We start from the raw sequence: 14,331 nt of genomic DNA, 5'->3' as shown, positions 1-14,331 counted from the left end.
CTAAGAGAAATCCACAGAAGATCGATTTTACATAAATCCTGAGCCTGGGATAAGTCCTACTTCTTACCATTGCAGAATTCCTCCTAGAGTTGGTAGGATTCAAACATAGGTAAGATCCAAGTGGAGAAAGGTGAAACCCAAATGCCAGCTAAGAGGGATGCTCACTCGTTCTCTCCAGAGAACCCCGGAAAGACTTAGGAATTGACGACACCTTAGAAGATAGGGAGGCATCATGGAACCAAAAGCAGGGAACCTGGTTGAGACTCTGTATAAAAGAAGCAGGTACATCTCCCTATACTCAAGTCCATATCACTATGTGGCCAATCAAGGCAACAACCCCTCTGCAATTTACAGGAGACAGAAGGTTTGTTCTCTGGAGAAATTCAACCAATGGAGTGCCTGCTTCCTGGGTACCAGGTACAGGGGTGGGGGTGGGGGACAAAAAACAGGATAATTAAATATAAATTTAAAAATTGAACGATGATATATATACCCCAGCTTCTTCCTTCCTCAAAATATAAGCAGTTAGGCTTATATTCCCACAGGAAGGAAGATGGAGAATTCTTCTTTAAGAAAACTAAAAGCAGTAGGGAAAGGACAAAATACTGACATTTTGAAGTTCTCCCCCCTACCAAAAAAAGTGAGCTCAGCCTCCAATGACTCCATAGCAAACCCCCCATCCTAAACCACTCTCCCAGCTCCCCCCACACACAGAAAGAGAAAGCTTCCATTTGATTTTTTTGTGCTTTACTTTTAAATATGAACAGACATTCAAAAACCACCAAACATTTCAGTAAAGCCTCTACAGTAAAAGACAGAGACTAAAAATAAAGAGAAAGAAGAAACAGAGGAAGTAGAAACAGTGCAAGGAAAAGTTTTTTTTTTAAAAAAGAATATTCCTCAGAGAGATTACATAAAAATATGGCGTACATTACATGTGAATAAAAAGGCTATTATAAAAAGGAATGATCATAAAATAAGAAAGATCTTAGAAATGAAAAATTAGACAGCAGAAGGTTGGAAGATAAAACAGATGGACAAAAGGAGAGGGATGAAAACAAAGTTAGAGAAATGGATGCCCTGTTTTCAAAGTTCACATCCACTTAACAGGTGATTCAGAGAAAGAACAAAGAAGAGAGTGAACATGGACTTATCAAGGAAATAATATGAGAAAATTTCTTAAAACTAAAGGGTATATTTCCAGATTAAAAGGGTCCACTGAATGCAAGGCTCAATGTTTGCAGTCACACACACATCACTGTGAAATATCAAAATGTTAAGAGGAAATCCTAGAAATTTCTAGAGAGAAAAAAAACATTAGAAGGACAACAGACTTTTAACAGCCATATAAGCATATAGAAGACGATGGAGCAATGTTTCCAAAATCCTGAAGGAAAATGATTTTCTACCTAGAATTCTATAACTAAATGCATTAGCTTCCTATGACTGCTGCATATAGCCACAAATTCTGTGGCTTAAAACAACACAAATGTATTATCTTACAGTTCTAGAAATCAAAAGTACAAAATGGGTTTCACTGACCCCAAATCAAGGTCAGGCTCATTTCAGAAGCTTTGGGAGAGGACCTGCCTCCTTGCCTTTTCCAGCCTCTAGAGGCTGTCTGGAAACCCTGGTGGCATAATGGTTAACAGCTCCAGCTGCTAACCAAAATGTTAACAGTTCAAATCCACCAGACACTCCTTGGAAACCTCACTATGAGCTGGAATCGACTTAACAGCAACAGGTTTGGTTTTGGTTCAGAGGCCGTCTGCATTCCCTGGCTTGTGGTTGCTTCCTCCATCATCAGAGTACATCACTCCAAGCTCTGCTCTTGTCATCACATCTCCTCCCTCTAACTCCCATCCTCCTGCTGTATATATATATTCATGTTTACTTATTTATTTATTTTAAAAAAACACCATTGCCGTCAAGTAGATTCCAACTCATAGCAATCGTATAGGACAGAGTAGAACTGACCGACATGATCTCCAAGGACTGGCTAATGGGTTCTAACTGCTGACCTTTTGTATAGCAGCCAGGTTCTTAACCACTGCACCACCAGGGCTTTGCCCTCTTTTTTTTTTTTTAGGACCCACCTGAATAATCCAAGATAATCACCCCACCTCAAGAGCTTTAACTTAATCACACCTGAAAGGTCCCCATTACCATGTAAGGTTACAGCCACAGGTTCCAGAGATTAGGACATGGACATTTTAGGGGGTGAGGGTGGTGGATGGGACATCATTGAGCTCACCACACCAAGTGAATAAAAATATTTCTAACATTCAAGCCCTCAAAAATTTACTTCCCAGGCACCTTTTCTTAGCAAGCTACTGAAGGATGTGCTCCATCAAAATAAGAGAATCAGCCAAGAAAGAGGACAATATGGGATGAAGGAAGAATAGCTCCAACGTGGGAGAGTCAAAGGGAATTGCTGGAATGGGGGCAAGCACCTGGACAATAGTTGGGCAGCAGGTCTGAAGAACATGTGTAGGATGATGGAAATGAGGACAGTCGGAAGGAAAATAGAAGTGGTAGATTCTCTAATGCATTAGATCACGTGAATGGTGGTCCTGAAAGGCTGTTAGCAAAAGATACTCAATTAATTAAGCAAATGGGAAAAGGAGTGAATTATTAACTTGAGGAAAGACAGAAGCTTATAAAAAAGGAGGTGTAATTGTATCATACAATTTGGCTCGGCAGGGAACAATGTTTTTATGGACATAATAATGTGAACTCTCAACATGGATTTATCCAAAAATTGTGATAACACTCTGTTGAGAGATTATAGAGAAGGGAAGAATATGATAAAGAAGTTAGGTATAAATGTTAAATCTGCATGTGACAGAATAGGAAATCAGTCAATAATGTCTAACATCGAGAAATCAAGAAGGAGCAGTATAACTACATTATGTAAAAATATAGAGGGGGAATAAGAAGAAACCACCACTCGTCTGTCACTTTGTCGTACTGTGGGGGCTTGCATGTTGCTGTAATGCTGGAAGCTATGCCACCCGTATTTCAAACACCAGCAGGGTCACCCATGGTGGAAAGGTTTTGTCCGAGCTTCCAGACTAATACAGACTAGGAAGAAGGATCTGGCGATCTGGTTCTAAAAAGGTGGCCAATGAAAATCTTATGAATAGCAGTAGAACGTTGTCTGATATAACCCCGAAGATGAGCATCTCCAGTTAGAAGGTACTCAAAATATGACATACCACAGACTGCCAGAAAAATGAGCAAGTCTGTCTTGGAAGAAGTGCAGCCAGAATGTTCCTTAGAAGCAAGGATGGCAAGACTTTGTCTCATGTACTTTGGACATATTATCAGGAGGGACCAGTCCCTGGGGAAGGACATCATGCTTGGAAAAAGTAGGTCAGCAAAAAAGAGGAAGATTCTCAACAAGATGGATTGACACAGGGGCTGCAACAATGGGCTCAAAGATAGCAATGATTGTGAGGATGGCACAGGACCGGGCAGTGCTTTGTTTTGTTGTACATAGGTTCACTACGAGTCAGAACCAACTCGGTGGCACCTAACAGCTACATAACAATGAGAAGAAACAGCTAAAAACATAAAAATGGGGAGCTCCAGGGAGCGAGACTGAAGGGTAGAGGAGGTGAAGCAAAATTTTCGTTTTTCATTATGAATACTTTTTTTAAAATACAATTTGACTTTAATGCTTCAGACACTTTAAAACTATTATTTGACTTTGTTAACTATTTGCAATTAAAAATAGAATTTCATTGAAAAAGCATACATGAAAATTTGCAAAGGATATAAAGAGACAATTCAAATAAAAAGAAATGCAGATGATCCTTAAATGAATAAAAAGATGTTTGACCTTATTCAAAATAGGAGCAATGCAAATTAAAACTATGTTGAGAAACTACTTTTCATTTATCAAATTCTTAAAAATCCAAAATTTTATAACACCCTCTGTTGGTGAGGCTGTGTAGAAACCGTCACTCTCTTATATGGTTTGCAGGAGTGAACAACGAGTCAACCCGTATGGAGAAGAACCTGGCAATATCTACTAAGACTTTGGATGCATTTCTCATTGACTCAGCAATCTGTCTCCTAAAAATGTAACCCTCAGATACACCTGCACACGTATGAAGTGGCACATGTATCAGGTTATTCATCACAACGTTGTAACTGCAAAAGATCAGAAACAATCCAAATGTCCATCAAGATAGGGGCCTGGTTAAATAAATTACGGTTCAGCCACTTAGTAGACAATATTAATTTTCTCCATGAATAAAGACAAAAGAGCCTATGTAATTTTACAACCAGTTTCCAGGCCCTACCAAGCACAGAGGACTGTATCTGAAGACTTCTGGCTGCAGACTAACTGAAGTATGAGCAGAAGAGGAACCTTGCCCCTTTCAAAACATCAGAAACAAAGCCAGAGAGGCAGTGAGGCCATGTCAGATTTAATGTTAGTCCTAAATCCAAATTCCAACGTGGCCACTTCTCACTAACTCTGACACTACAGGCTTTGGTTCCTCGTCTCTTAAGTGAAGATAAAATTCCCTACCTTGAAGAGTTCTTGTGAAGATTAAGTAGGGTTGTGTATGTGACTCAGGAGGACCTGGGTGGTGCAAATGGTGAACGCACTCAGCGGGTAACCAACAGATTGGAGGTTTGAGTCCACCCAGAAGTGCCTCAGAAGAAAGGCCTGGCGATCTACTTCCAACAAACCAGGTACTGAAAACCCTAGGAAGCACAGTTCTACTTTGACACACATGGAGTAATCAACAAAGAGAAGTTATTATTAGCAGCAGACAGGATGAAAGAATTCCGTTTCCAGGATTGCATTCACTGTAGGAGGAAAGTCATCTTGGAAATTCCAAGGTAAGAATCCAAAGTCACTGCTCTCAAGAAAAGAATAGAAGGAATTTCCCTTCAGGACCAGGCAGTTCTGGAAGTCAGGCAGATACGTACACCAGCTTCTCATTGCTGCCACCTCTTCTGAGGGCTGGCAGAGCGATCTTCTCTAAGTATCTGGCAATGTCTACTGAGACTTTGGACGCATTTCTCATTGACTTATCAATCCTTCTCCTAAAAATGTAACCCCCAGACACTCCTGCACACCTGGGAAATGGCACATGTATCAGGTTAATCACTGCAACATCGTAACAGCAAAAGATTAGACACTGGTTAAATAAATTATGGTTCAGTCACTTAGTAGACAATATTTATTTTCTCCATGAATAAAGACAAAAGAACCTTCATAATTTTACTACCAGCTTCCAGGCCTGCCAAAGCACAGAGGACTGGCAGAGAGACCACCCCTAAGTATTCTAGATCAGCAGGGTTGGAAGGAACCTGAACCCAAAAGCCTTGTTTTTAGGGGTGAGTATTACTAGGCCCAAAAAGCCTCAATGGCGCAGTGGTTAAGCACTCAATTGCTACCCAAAAGGTCAGTGGTTTGAACCCACCAGCCACCCTGCGGAAGAAAGACGTGGCTGCCTGCTTCTATAAAGATTGACCAAAACCACTGCTGCCAAGTCAACTCTCTGTAAAGATTAAAAAAAAAAAAAAAAAACAGCCTTGAAAACCCTAGGGGGCAGTTCTACTCCATCCTATAAGGTTGTTATGAGTTAGAATCAACTCCATGGCAGTGGGTTTGTATCCCAAGGCCCAGAGAAGACCAGTGATTTTCTCAAGGAAGCACAGCCAGGGATCCTATTCCATAGCCAAGCTGAACCACCAACAAAACTGCTAATCAGGTATACCTTTAATGATAGCAGCTTTCCAGTGATTCAAAACAGAAAGAATAAACCCAGAAGAGGCCCAGGCGTTGAGCTCAGTTGGCTTCTCATGCACTCCTGAAACGGGCTGAGTACGTGACCAATACTGGTGAAGTAAATGGCGCGTTTATCTGTCAACTCATTTTCATGGCTTGTCTGTGTTTTGCCTTCTACATACTTCCTGTGGAATGAAGCCCCAAACTTAGTGGCCGTTTATATTGCAGTAAAAACAAAGATTTTTACAATGTGCCAACCTCTGCTCCGGCAGTGAACAGGTATCTAACGTTGGGTTTCCGTTTCCTCATCTGCCACCAGCCACCTTTATCGCACTGTTGCAAAATCAGATCAGATGACTGTGTCTCTCTGGCACAAAGCAGGTACTACCCCTGCAGACCACAACGTCCCCTTGCGTTGTCTGCATGTGGGACCTGGTCAGTCCCACAACTCAAGCCTGCTCTTTGAATTCCAAACAAAGATTCTCCCAAAGCATCTCAAAAAATAGAAAAATAAGATACTTGCAATGATATTTGCCTAGGTTAATTGTTTGTCATTTCTTCAGCTGGAACCGAAAGTTAAGAAGAATTTTGTTAAGAAGAATTGAAATGGATTTTTTGTTTGTTTGTTATTTTCAAGTTCCCAAAATGCCTCCCTCATTCCCTTTGCCCTTGGGGACTGATTCCCACCTTGGCCAGGCTGATATGGAGAACACTGGATCCAGCTGTATTCACTGGGTTGCTGATCCCCCCCAGTCCTACCCTCAGGGACTTGCACACAGCAAACACTCAATAAAACCAAAAACCAAAACCAGTGCCGTCGAGTCGATTCCGACTCATAGCGACCCTATAGGACAGAGTAGAACTGCCACATAGAGTTTCCAAGGAGTGCTTGGCGGAATCGAACTGCCGACCCTTTGGTTAGCAGCTGTAGCACTTAATCGCTACGCCACCAGGGTTTCCAACACTCAATAAATGACTCCTAAAACCTGAACCCATTGCTGTCAAGTCGATTCCAAGTCATAGCGACCCTATAGGACAGAGCAGAACTGCCCCATGTGTTTCTAAGGAGTGGCTGTTGGATTGGAACTGCTGACCTTTTGGTTAGTAGCCAAGCTCTTAACTATTGAGCCACCAAATAGCTGAACCAGAATGAGGCGTTGGTAGTTCAATGATAGAATTCTCACCTCCCATGCGGGAGACCCAGGTTCAATCCCAGCCAACACACCTTATGTGCAGCTACCACCATCTGTCAGTGGAGCCTTGAGTGTTGCTATGATGCTGAATAGATTTCAGTAGAACTTCCAGACTAAGACAGACTAGGAAGAAAGACTTGGCAATATACTTCTGAGAATCAGCTAGTGAAAACCCTTCGGATCACAACAGTCCAACTGGGCAGTGTTTCGTTCCATTGTGCACAGGGTTACCATGAGTCAGGGCCAACTCAACGGCAACAAGCTAAACCAAGCAGAACCAGGTGAAGAATTTAAAAAAAGACATATGGAGCATCTACTATACGCTAGACACTGCGTAAGGCCCTTTTCCCTTTCAAATTTAATTCTCCCAGCAATCCCGAGAGGTGCTCATCATTGTCCCCATCTTACAGAGGGCAGAACAGAAGCTCAGAGAGTTAAGTGACTTGCTTCCAGTCACGAGTTAGGAATTGGCTAACTGGGATGGAACCCAGGTCTCCTGACTCTGGGTTTTCCCACCGTGAGATCACGCATTGGTTGTGTCTATAGGCTCCTGGCTTCTCAGGCACCTGTGTAACTGCTCCTCAGTCCCTTGCCACCCACCCCCTGCACACACACCTGACCCACTGACATTGTAACAACCCTACAGGGCAGAGTAGAACTGTCTGATAGGGTTTCCAAGGCTGTAGTATTTATGGAAGCAGACTGCCACATCTGTGGAGTCGCCGGTGGGCTCGAACCTCCGGCCTTTAGGTTAGCAACACAGCACTTTAACCACTGCACCACCAGGGCTTCTTGTACACATACAGAAGCGCGTAATCTTTAGCAAGTCGTTTGACAACTCAAAAGAGGGGCCACATCCTTAGACTTTACCTCCTATAGATGAACAAAGACAACATTGTGTTTCCAACACATTACTCAGACTTCGCAGAAAAAAAACAAAAAATGCACGACTTAAGTAAATTTTCCATCCTCTGGAACAAAGCCCTATAAAGGAAGACTCACTGTCAAATGAATTTTGCTTTTAAATGATGCTAATCTTTTTTTTTTAATCTCTTTTTCAGTGTGGCCTAAATCCTAAAATCTAGCATTCTATGGCTTTCTTTCCTGTCTTTTAAGTAGACGCACGAAGCTTAAGAGATACAAAAACGCAGCAGCTTGGGCTATCACACCCACCCAGACCTTCCTTGCAACTTGCACCCAATCTGACTCTGGTCCAGGGCCTTCTGACCTGAAATAGTTGCTGGCCGCAGCAAGCACCACGCGGTGGCAGGAGAATTCCTGGATGTCCACACACAAGATGACGTCTGTGAGAGCGTTTTCCATTCGGAGGGTCTCCAAACCATTCTGAAGCATTAAGGAGAGTCCGGTGTCATCAAATTTTACCTTATCCTCATTTAAGATTTCTACCAGGTCCCCCCTTTTCCTGGTGGCCTCATCTGTAGAAGGGGCCAGAGGCCCTTCCAAACTCTTCTCTACCACGTCACCCATGGTCCAGGCGCCCCCTTGTCCTGCCATCAACATGCAGACTGAAGGAGCAGCCAAGTCTCAGTCAGGTCACATTGCAGCAGCGAGCGGATTTCCTGTGCTGGGTCTCCACTTATCACCAGCTGTCACACACCCAACAGGAAGTCTCGCACTTTCTCATCTGCTGCTACAAACACCAGCCACTTCTATTCTTCTCCTTTCTGTGAATTATCATGGGGGCAGAACCTGCTTTGAGAGGGGGCACAGGAGGAGGCTCTGGGAGAGAAGGGTGGCTTCTCAGAATCTGATACCAGCGCCATGGGGTTATTTCTGTCTATCGCCCCACTTCACATCCGTGAGCAGGAAGTCTCTGGTTCTGGTTATTACGTTTGCAATCCCAGTGATTCTAGAACCGAAGTTGTCCAAGGTGCAATGGGGACAGGCTGCAATTCTCCCTTCCCTCCTCTGAGGAGTCTGAGGCCCCATAATCAGCCTCCACTCAATCCCTTGGGGACCTTGGAAACCCATTTAATCTCTGGCATTCCTTATTTCTATCAGCACTACACAACTTCTGTCTGTCTCCCCCACTGCTCAGGGGAAACAGGGCCCTGGCAAACACTAACCTCCCCTGAAAATGTCTATTGTTTCAGATGTGCCTCTGGAGACAGGAGAGATGGTTTCCAGACTCCAACCCCAGGTGTTCCCCCTTAGATGGCCAACCAGGGTAAAAAAAATCAAAACCAGACCTGTTGCCTTCGAGTCGATTCTGACTCATAGTGGCCCTATAACCACTGCCTCCTTGAGGCAGAATTTCTTTTTCTCTGGGAAACCTCAGTTTTTGCTTTTAACTTCAACTAACTGAACAAGGCCCCACCCATGTTATCAAGAGTCATGTCAACATTTTGTAGATGTTAACCACATCTACAAAATATCTTCACAGCAACACCTAGATTAGTGCCTGGTTAAATAACTGGGTACAATAATCTAGCCAAGTTGGCCCATTAAAAAAAAAAAAAAAACTAACCATCACGCGCCTACTCAGGGTCTTTGGTATTCCCCATAAACTTCTCCTTTACCCACATTCTATCAGTCAAGATGCTCTTAGGTGAAAATAACAGAATACCCCACCAAAAACAGTTTAAACAATACGGGTCTCACTTCTAATAAGCCGGGAGTTAGAGAGGCCAAGGTTGACTCAGCAGCTCAGTGATGTCATCCAGGACATAGGATTTTCCCATTCTTCCATTCTACCACCCTTGTTCTGATGGAGATGTCTCCTCAAAATCACTTAACAGCTGCCATAGTACCAAGTATCATGTTTTCATACAACCTCAATCCAAACTCTCGAAGAAAAAGGGCAGGCCTCTTCTATGTCGATATCTGTTTTTACAAGGGAGAAAATCTTTCCCAAAACCCCCCATCAGACTTCTCCTGGGTCACTTGGCTACACCAGGAAATATAAATGGATTATCATGTTTGTCTTGGACCAAACATGATTCATTGCTTGGAACTAGGCCACCTTCTCTAAGATCAACGAAATCTGTCTAATAACTGAATGAAATCCAGGCTCTGTTAGCTTAGAAGAGGGTGAAGCGCTCTTATGCAGTTAACTTCTTGTGCCTGCCACAAGGGCATGTTCACCCCTAACTCCCTGCACCCCTTGGCTGGGAAGACCTCAACCCTTCCACCTCTATGACTTTACCACCACCTCTTAATGGGGCCAAGGACAACATATAACCCAATCCCTCTCATGGTGCCTTATCCTCCAAAACCTCTCAAATTATAAATGACATTGGCCGTACTCAGCTCTCCCCTTCCAAAATAAAATAAAACTCAAGTCCTCATTCATGAGGGATTCTGTTCACAGAGTTCCTTTATGCTATTTTTATATACCTCCCAAAGCCCACCCCCAACAATCAGTTACTTCTGAGCTGATCTCCACTCGTAGTGATCCCATGCATGTTAGAGTAGAACTGTACTCAATGGCTGATTTTTTGGAAGTAGATTGCCAGGGCTTTCTTCCAGGGTGGCTTTGGGTGGACTCACACCTCTACCATTTCCATTAGCAGCCAAGCCATTGACGGTTTGCACCACCCAGAGACCCAGAGACTTCTCCTGCAGTGCAGTGAATTGCTATTATATGACCCTTCTAGCCATGGTCTTAACTCTCAAAACATGATTGAGTGGGACTATGCAAATAAGGTGCATGGAAACTTGTAGGGGATTGATCAGTTTTGCCATCCCACTGGACTTAAAGGGAGCCAATATCTTTAATCCCTCGATCACTACCATCAAGAAGAGCCAGGAGCACAGGGCATCCTTTGGACCGGGGTCCCTGCACTGAGAACCTCCTAGGTCCAGGAGACAGAGAGCTGTAACACTGGAGTCTGCACAGACGGCAGCAGTATGGGACCTACAGGCCAGGCCTGCTGACCCGCGGAGCGAGAGAGCTGAGCACCTTCAGGCAGGAGGCTTGCTGGTGGAATGGAGTGCCTCTGGGCAGAGCTAAAGAACTTGGAGACACTTGCCTGAGCAGGGCAGAGGCACCTGAGCAGGACCCGGGGCTGAGAGCAAGGATCCAGGTCAGGAACAAAGGTCCAGCAGCAGCAGCCAAGAAGAAGCTGTTCTTACCAAAGAAGTGTATCCTGAGTTATTCCTGTTACTTTGAAGTTGATCCTAACACTGAATTTTAATCTGTTACTTCCCTAATAAACTCATAATCGTGAGCGTGGTCTGTGAGCTCTGTGTAGCCCTAGCAATGAATTATCTGACCTAGCAGAGAAGTAGGGAGTGCCATGGGAGGCTGGTGTCAGAATTGGCAAAAAGTCTTGGAGGATGGAGGTATGTCTGACCTCCGCCTCGTAGGAATCGGCTTTGGGCTGATGCTGATCCTGTTTATCCTCTCTCTCCCTGAAGTTGGACCTCCACTCAAGTAAGCAGATAACTACTACCTTCTCCCAACCGTCCGTGTTCCTAGTAGGCAAATATACACAGAGTTACCCATAGGATTAGATTTTAGTGCAAACATAAAAAGACACTGTTTGGTATCCATGTCGACCTGGATATGCTCTGCGACTAAGCATGAACTACTGAATATTCTTTATCGCTCTAAGTAAAATAATTCAGTTCAGTGGGACCTTTATTTCTCCTCTCAGGCAGTAAAATGCACAAGCCATTGGCAGAAGCTTTACTGCTGAGAAAACAATCTAATTTCATCTTGCCGGGCTAGTTGGCTTTATGATGCTTGTAAGAAATAGATACTGTTCCCATAAAGTCAGTAGCTTCACGCAAGAAAAATCTCTATTCCCAAGGCCACAGATTTCCCCTTCTGAATCCAGCCGGCTGTCTTCTCTAACACAAATTATAGTGATAAAAACAAATCTTAAATCAGCTACAGAGGAAGAGGTGCTGCTCCTTATATTAATTTTTTGCCAATAAAACTATCATGACTTTGTCTCATGTACTTTGGACATGTTATCAGGAGGGGCCAGTCCCTGGAGAAGGACATCATGCTTGGTAAAGTAGAGTAGAGGCGAAAAAAAAAGGAAGACCCTCAACAAGATGGATAACACAGTGGCTCCAGTGATGGGCTTAGGCATAGCAACGATTGTGAGGATGGTGCAGGACTGGACGGTGTTTAGCTCTGTTGTACACAGGGTCGCCATGAGTGGGAACCGACTTGACAGCACCTAACAACAGCAACAACAACAAAACTATCACATATCGAGCATCAGCTATGTTCTAGGAGCTATGATAAGCACTTTATGAACTCTAACACACCAAAGGTTCCTACGGATCCAGTGCGGTTAAGCCCCCTAATCTCCCTTGTAGAGACATGAAAGCAGGCAAGGTCACTTACTGCAGCAGACACTGTCAGTGCCTCACCCGCATCCCCACGGTCCACCCTGGAGGTGACCCACAGACGGTTCCCACACACACCAAAAGCACCTCTCTGCTTAAGAACATTCTCAGGCTGCAAGAGCATGCTGGCCCACCAGAGGTGCAGAAGAGCTGCTGTTGTTGCTGTTGTTGTTGTTGTTAGGTGCCTTGACTCGGTTCCAACTCATAGTGACCCTACGTACAACAGAATGAAACACTGCCCTGCCCTGTGTCATCATCACAATCATTGTTATGCTTGAGCCCATCGTTGCAGCCCCTGCGTCAACCCATCTCATTGAGGGTTTTCCTCTTTTTCGCTGACCCTCTCCTTTTCCAAGCTTGATGTCCTTCTCCTGGTCCTTCCTGATAACATGTCCAAAGTATGCGAGACAAAGTCTTGCCATCCTTGCTTCTAAGAAGCATTCTGGCTGTACTTCCAGGACAGATTTATTCATTCTTCTGGCAGTCCATGGTATATTCAATGTTCTTCACCAACACCATAATTCAGCGGCATCAATTCTTCTTCAGTCTTCCTTATTCATTGTCCAGCTGCTGAAGGGTTAATGCCGCCAAAAGTGACCTTCAACCATTGGGTATCAGGAGTTTCTAGAGAAATGCCTTAGCTTCCTTGTCCCTTGGTGGAACAGTTCTAAAGTGTGTTATATACTCTCTCTCAAAGGACTTCCAGAGCACTAAGCTCAGGTGCCCACAGTGGTAACTCATTCATCCTTTAAGAGCTTCTATCCCTTTCCAACTCACTTCCCCACCCACCACTGTGCTTCCCAAATAAACTACTTGCACCCAATCCTCATCTCAAGCTCATCTTTGGGGAAAAGCTGAATTAAGACACATGGTTACTGAGTGGCAGAGCAAAGATTTGAACTCAGGTCTGGCTAAGTCTAAAGTCCATGGTTTCCACTTTCCACTGTTCTCTACTGATGGTAAAGGAATCCCTGTCCCAAGGAAAGGCACTCTGAGAGCTAGCCTCAGCAGTCCAATGCAACTGTGGCCTTGATCTTTCATGGTCAGGGATCCAGTCTTCCAGCCCTCTCTGACCAAGAGCCTCTTTCCACCAACCCAGCCAATGTCCAGTTTTGCTCTCTGCTGCTGCTTCCAGCTGCCCAAGGGCCTGACCTATTGCTGACAGCAAGGACTTCACCAAGCCACCTGAGACCATGCCTGCCTTTGTAAGGCACAATCACAATTCCTGTGGCACCAAAACATCACAAGCTGCCTCTCTGATGCCTCTGTCTACTACGTTTGCCAGGGCCACACTGCCTCGAACACCACAATTGCCAATAGCCCTGATACTCTCCTACTGTTTCCGCTGCTCTCTCCCAGAGAAGGAAGAAGTTTGTTCTCCTTTTCTGATCTTAGCAGAATGGCTGAAAGGGCTTATCCTGGCATCTTTTCCATCCTGCTTCTCAGAATCTTTGAGTTGCTGCTTTTCCATCCCTCCCATATGGGGCCATCACATCATGTGATACTACATGATGCTGCATGGGGCTATAACTAGCTCAGGCAGGAACCAGGATAAGCCACCTATGCCTCTCTACACAGAAGCTTCTCCTTCCTCACAGCCTGGGAATGAAGGAACAGTTGGGCATCACTTCTGCAGAATTTATAAAATAAATCAATAAAGTGACTAGATACAAGATAAACATATAAAAATTGTTTCCCAGAATACCAGCAATAGCCAGGTTGAAAATATAATGGAAAAATAATGCCATTCACAATGGCAATAAAACATATGTAAATACCTAGGAATAACCTTAACCGGAAGTATGAGAGAAAACTAACAAACTTTACTAAGAGATTTAAAAGAAGACTTGAATAAAATGCCAAGTTCCTGTATGGGGAAATCAGATACTGCAAAAACAAATCGTCTTTCCAAATGAATTTAGCTTGCTTTAACTCTAATAAAAATCACAATGGAATGTGGGGGAGAGCGATTCTTAACAAAGTTATTTTAAAGTTCATAAATGGACAAGAATAGCTACAATATTTTTCGAAAAAAAAATGTGTGAATAGGGGCACATAATA

The 14,331-nt window shown here is 43.8% G+C and overlaps 1 protein-coding gene across 1 annotated transcript in view; it reads right to left on the bottom strand.

Annotated features, from left to right (window-relative positions):
* KLHL6 (kelch like family member 6) overlaps nt 1-8,506 on the bottom strand; it is a 70,396-nt gene extending 61,890 nt beyond the window's left edge. Inside the window, exon 1 of the mRNA XM_049881571.1 lies at nt 8,174-8,506. Within this exon, the coding sequence (XP_049737528.1) occupies nt 8,174-8,466 (293 nt within the window). The 5' untranslated portion in view covers nt 8,467-8,506. The remainder of the gene's footprint in view (nt 1-8,173) is intronic.
* Nucleotides 8,507-14,331: the final 5,825 nt, after the last annotated feature.

Source organism: Elephas maximus, chromosome 1 (assembly GCF_024166365.1).
Source record: "Elephas maximus indicus isolate mEleMax1 chromosome 1, mEleMax1 primary haplotype, whole genome shotgun sequence".
Taxonomy (NCBI): domain Eukaryota; kingdom Metazoa; phylum Chordata; class Mammalia; order Proboscidea; family Elephantidae; genus Elephas; species Elephas maximus.
Note: the sequence above shows the minus strand (reverse complement) of the source record. Positions and strands in the feature narration are given on the sequence as shown.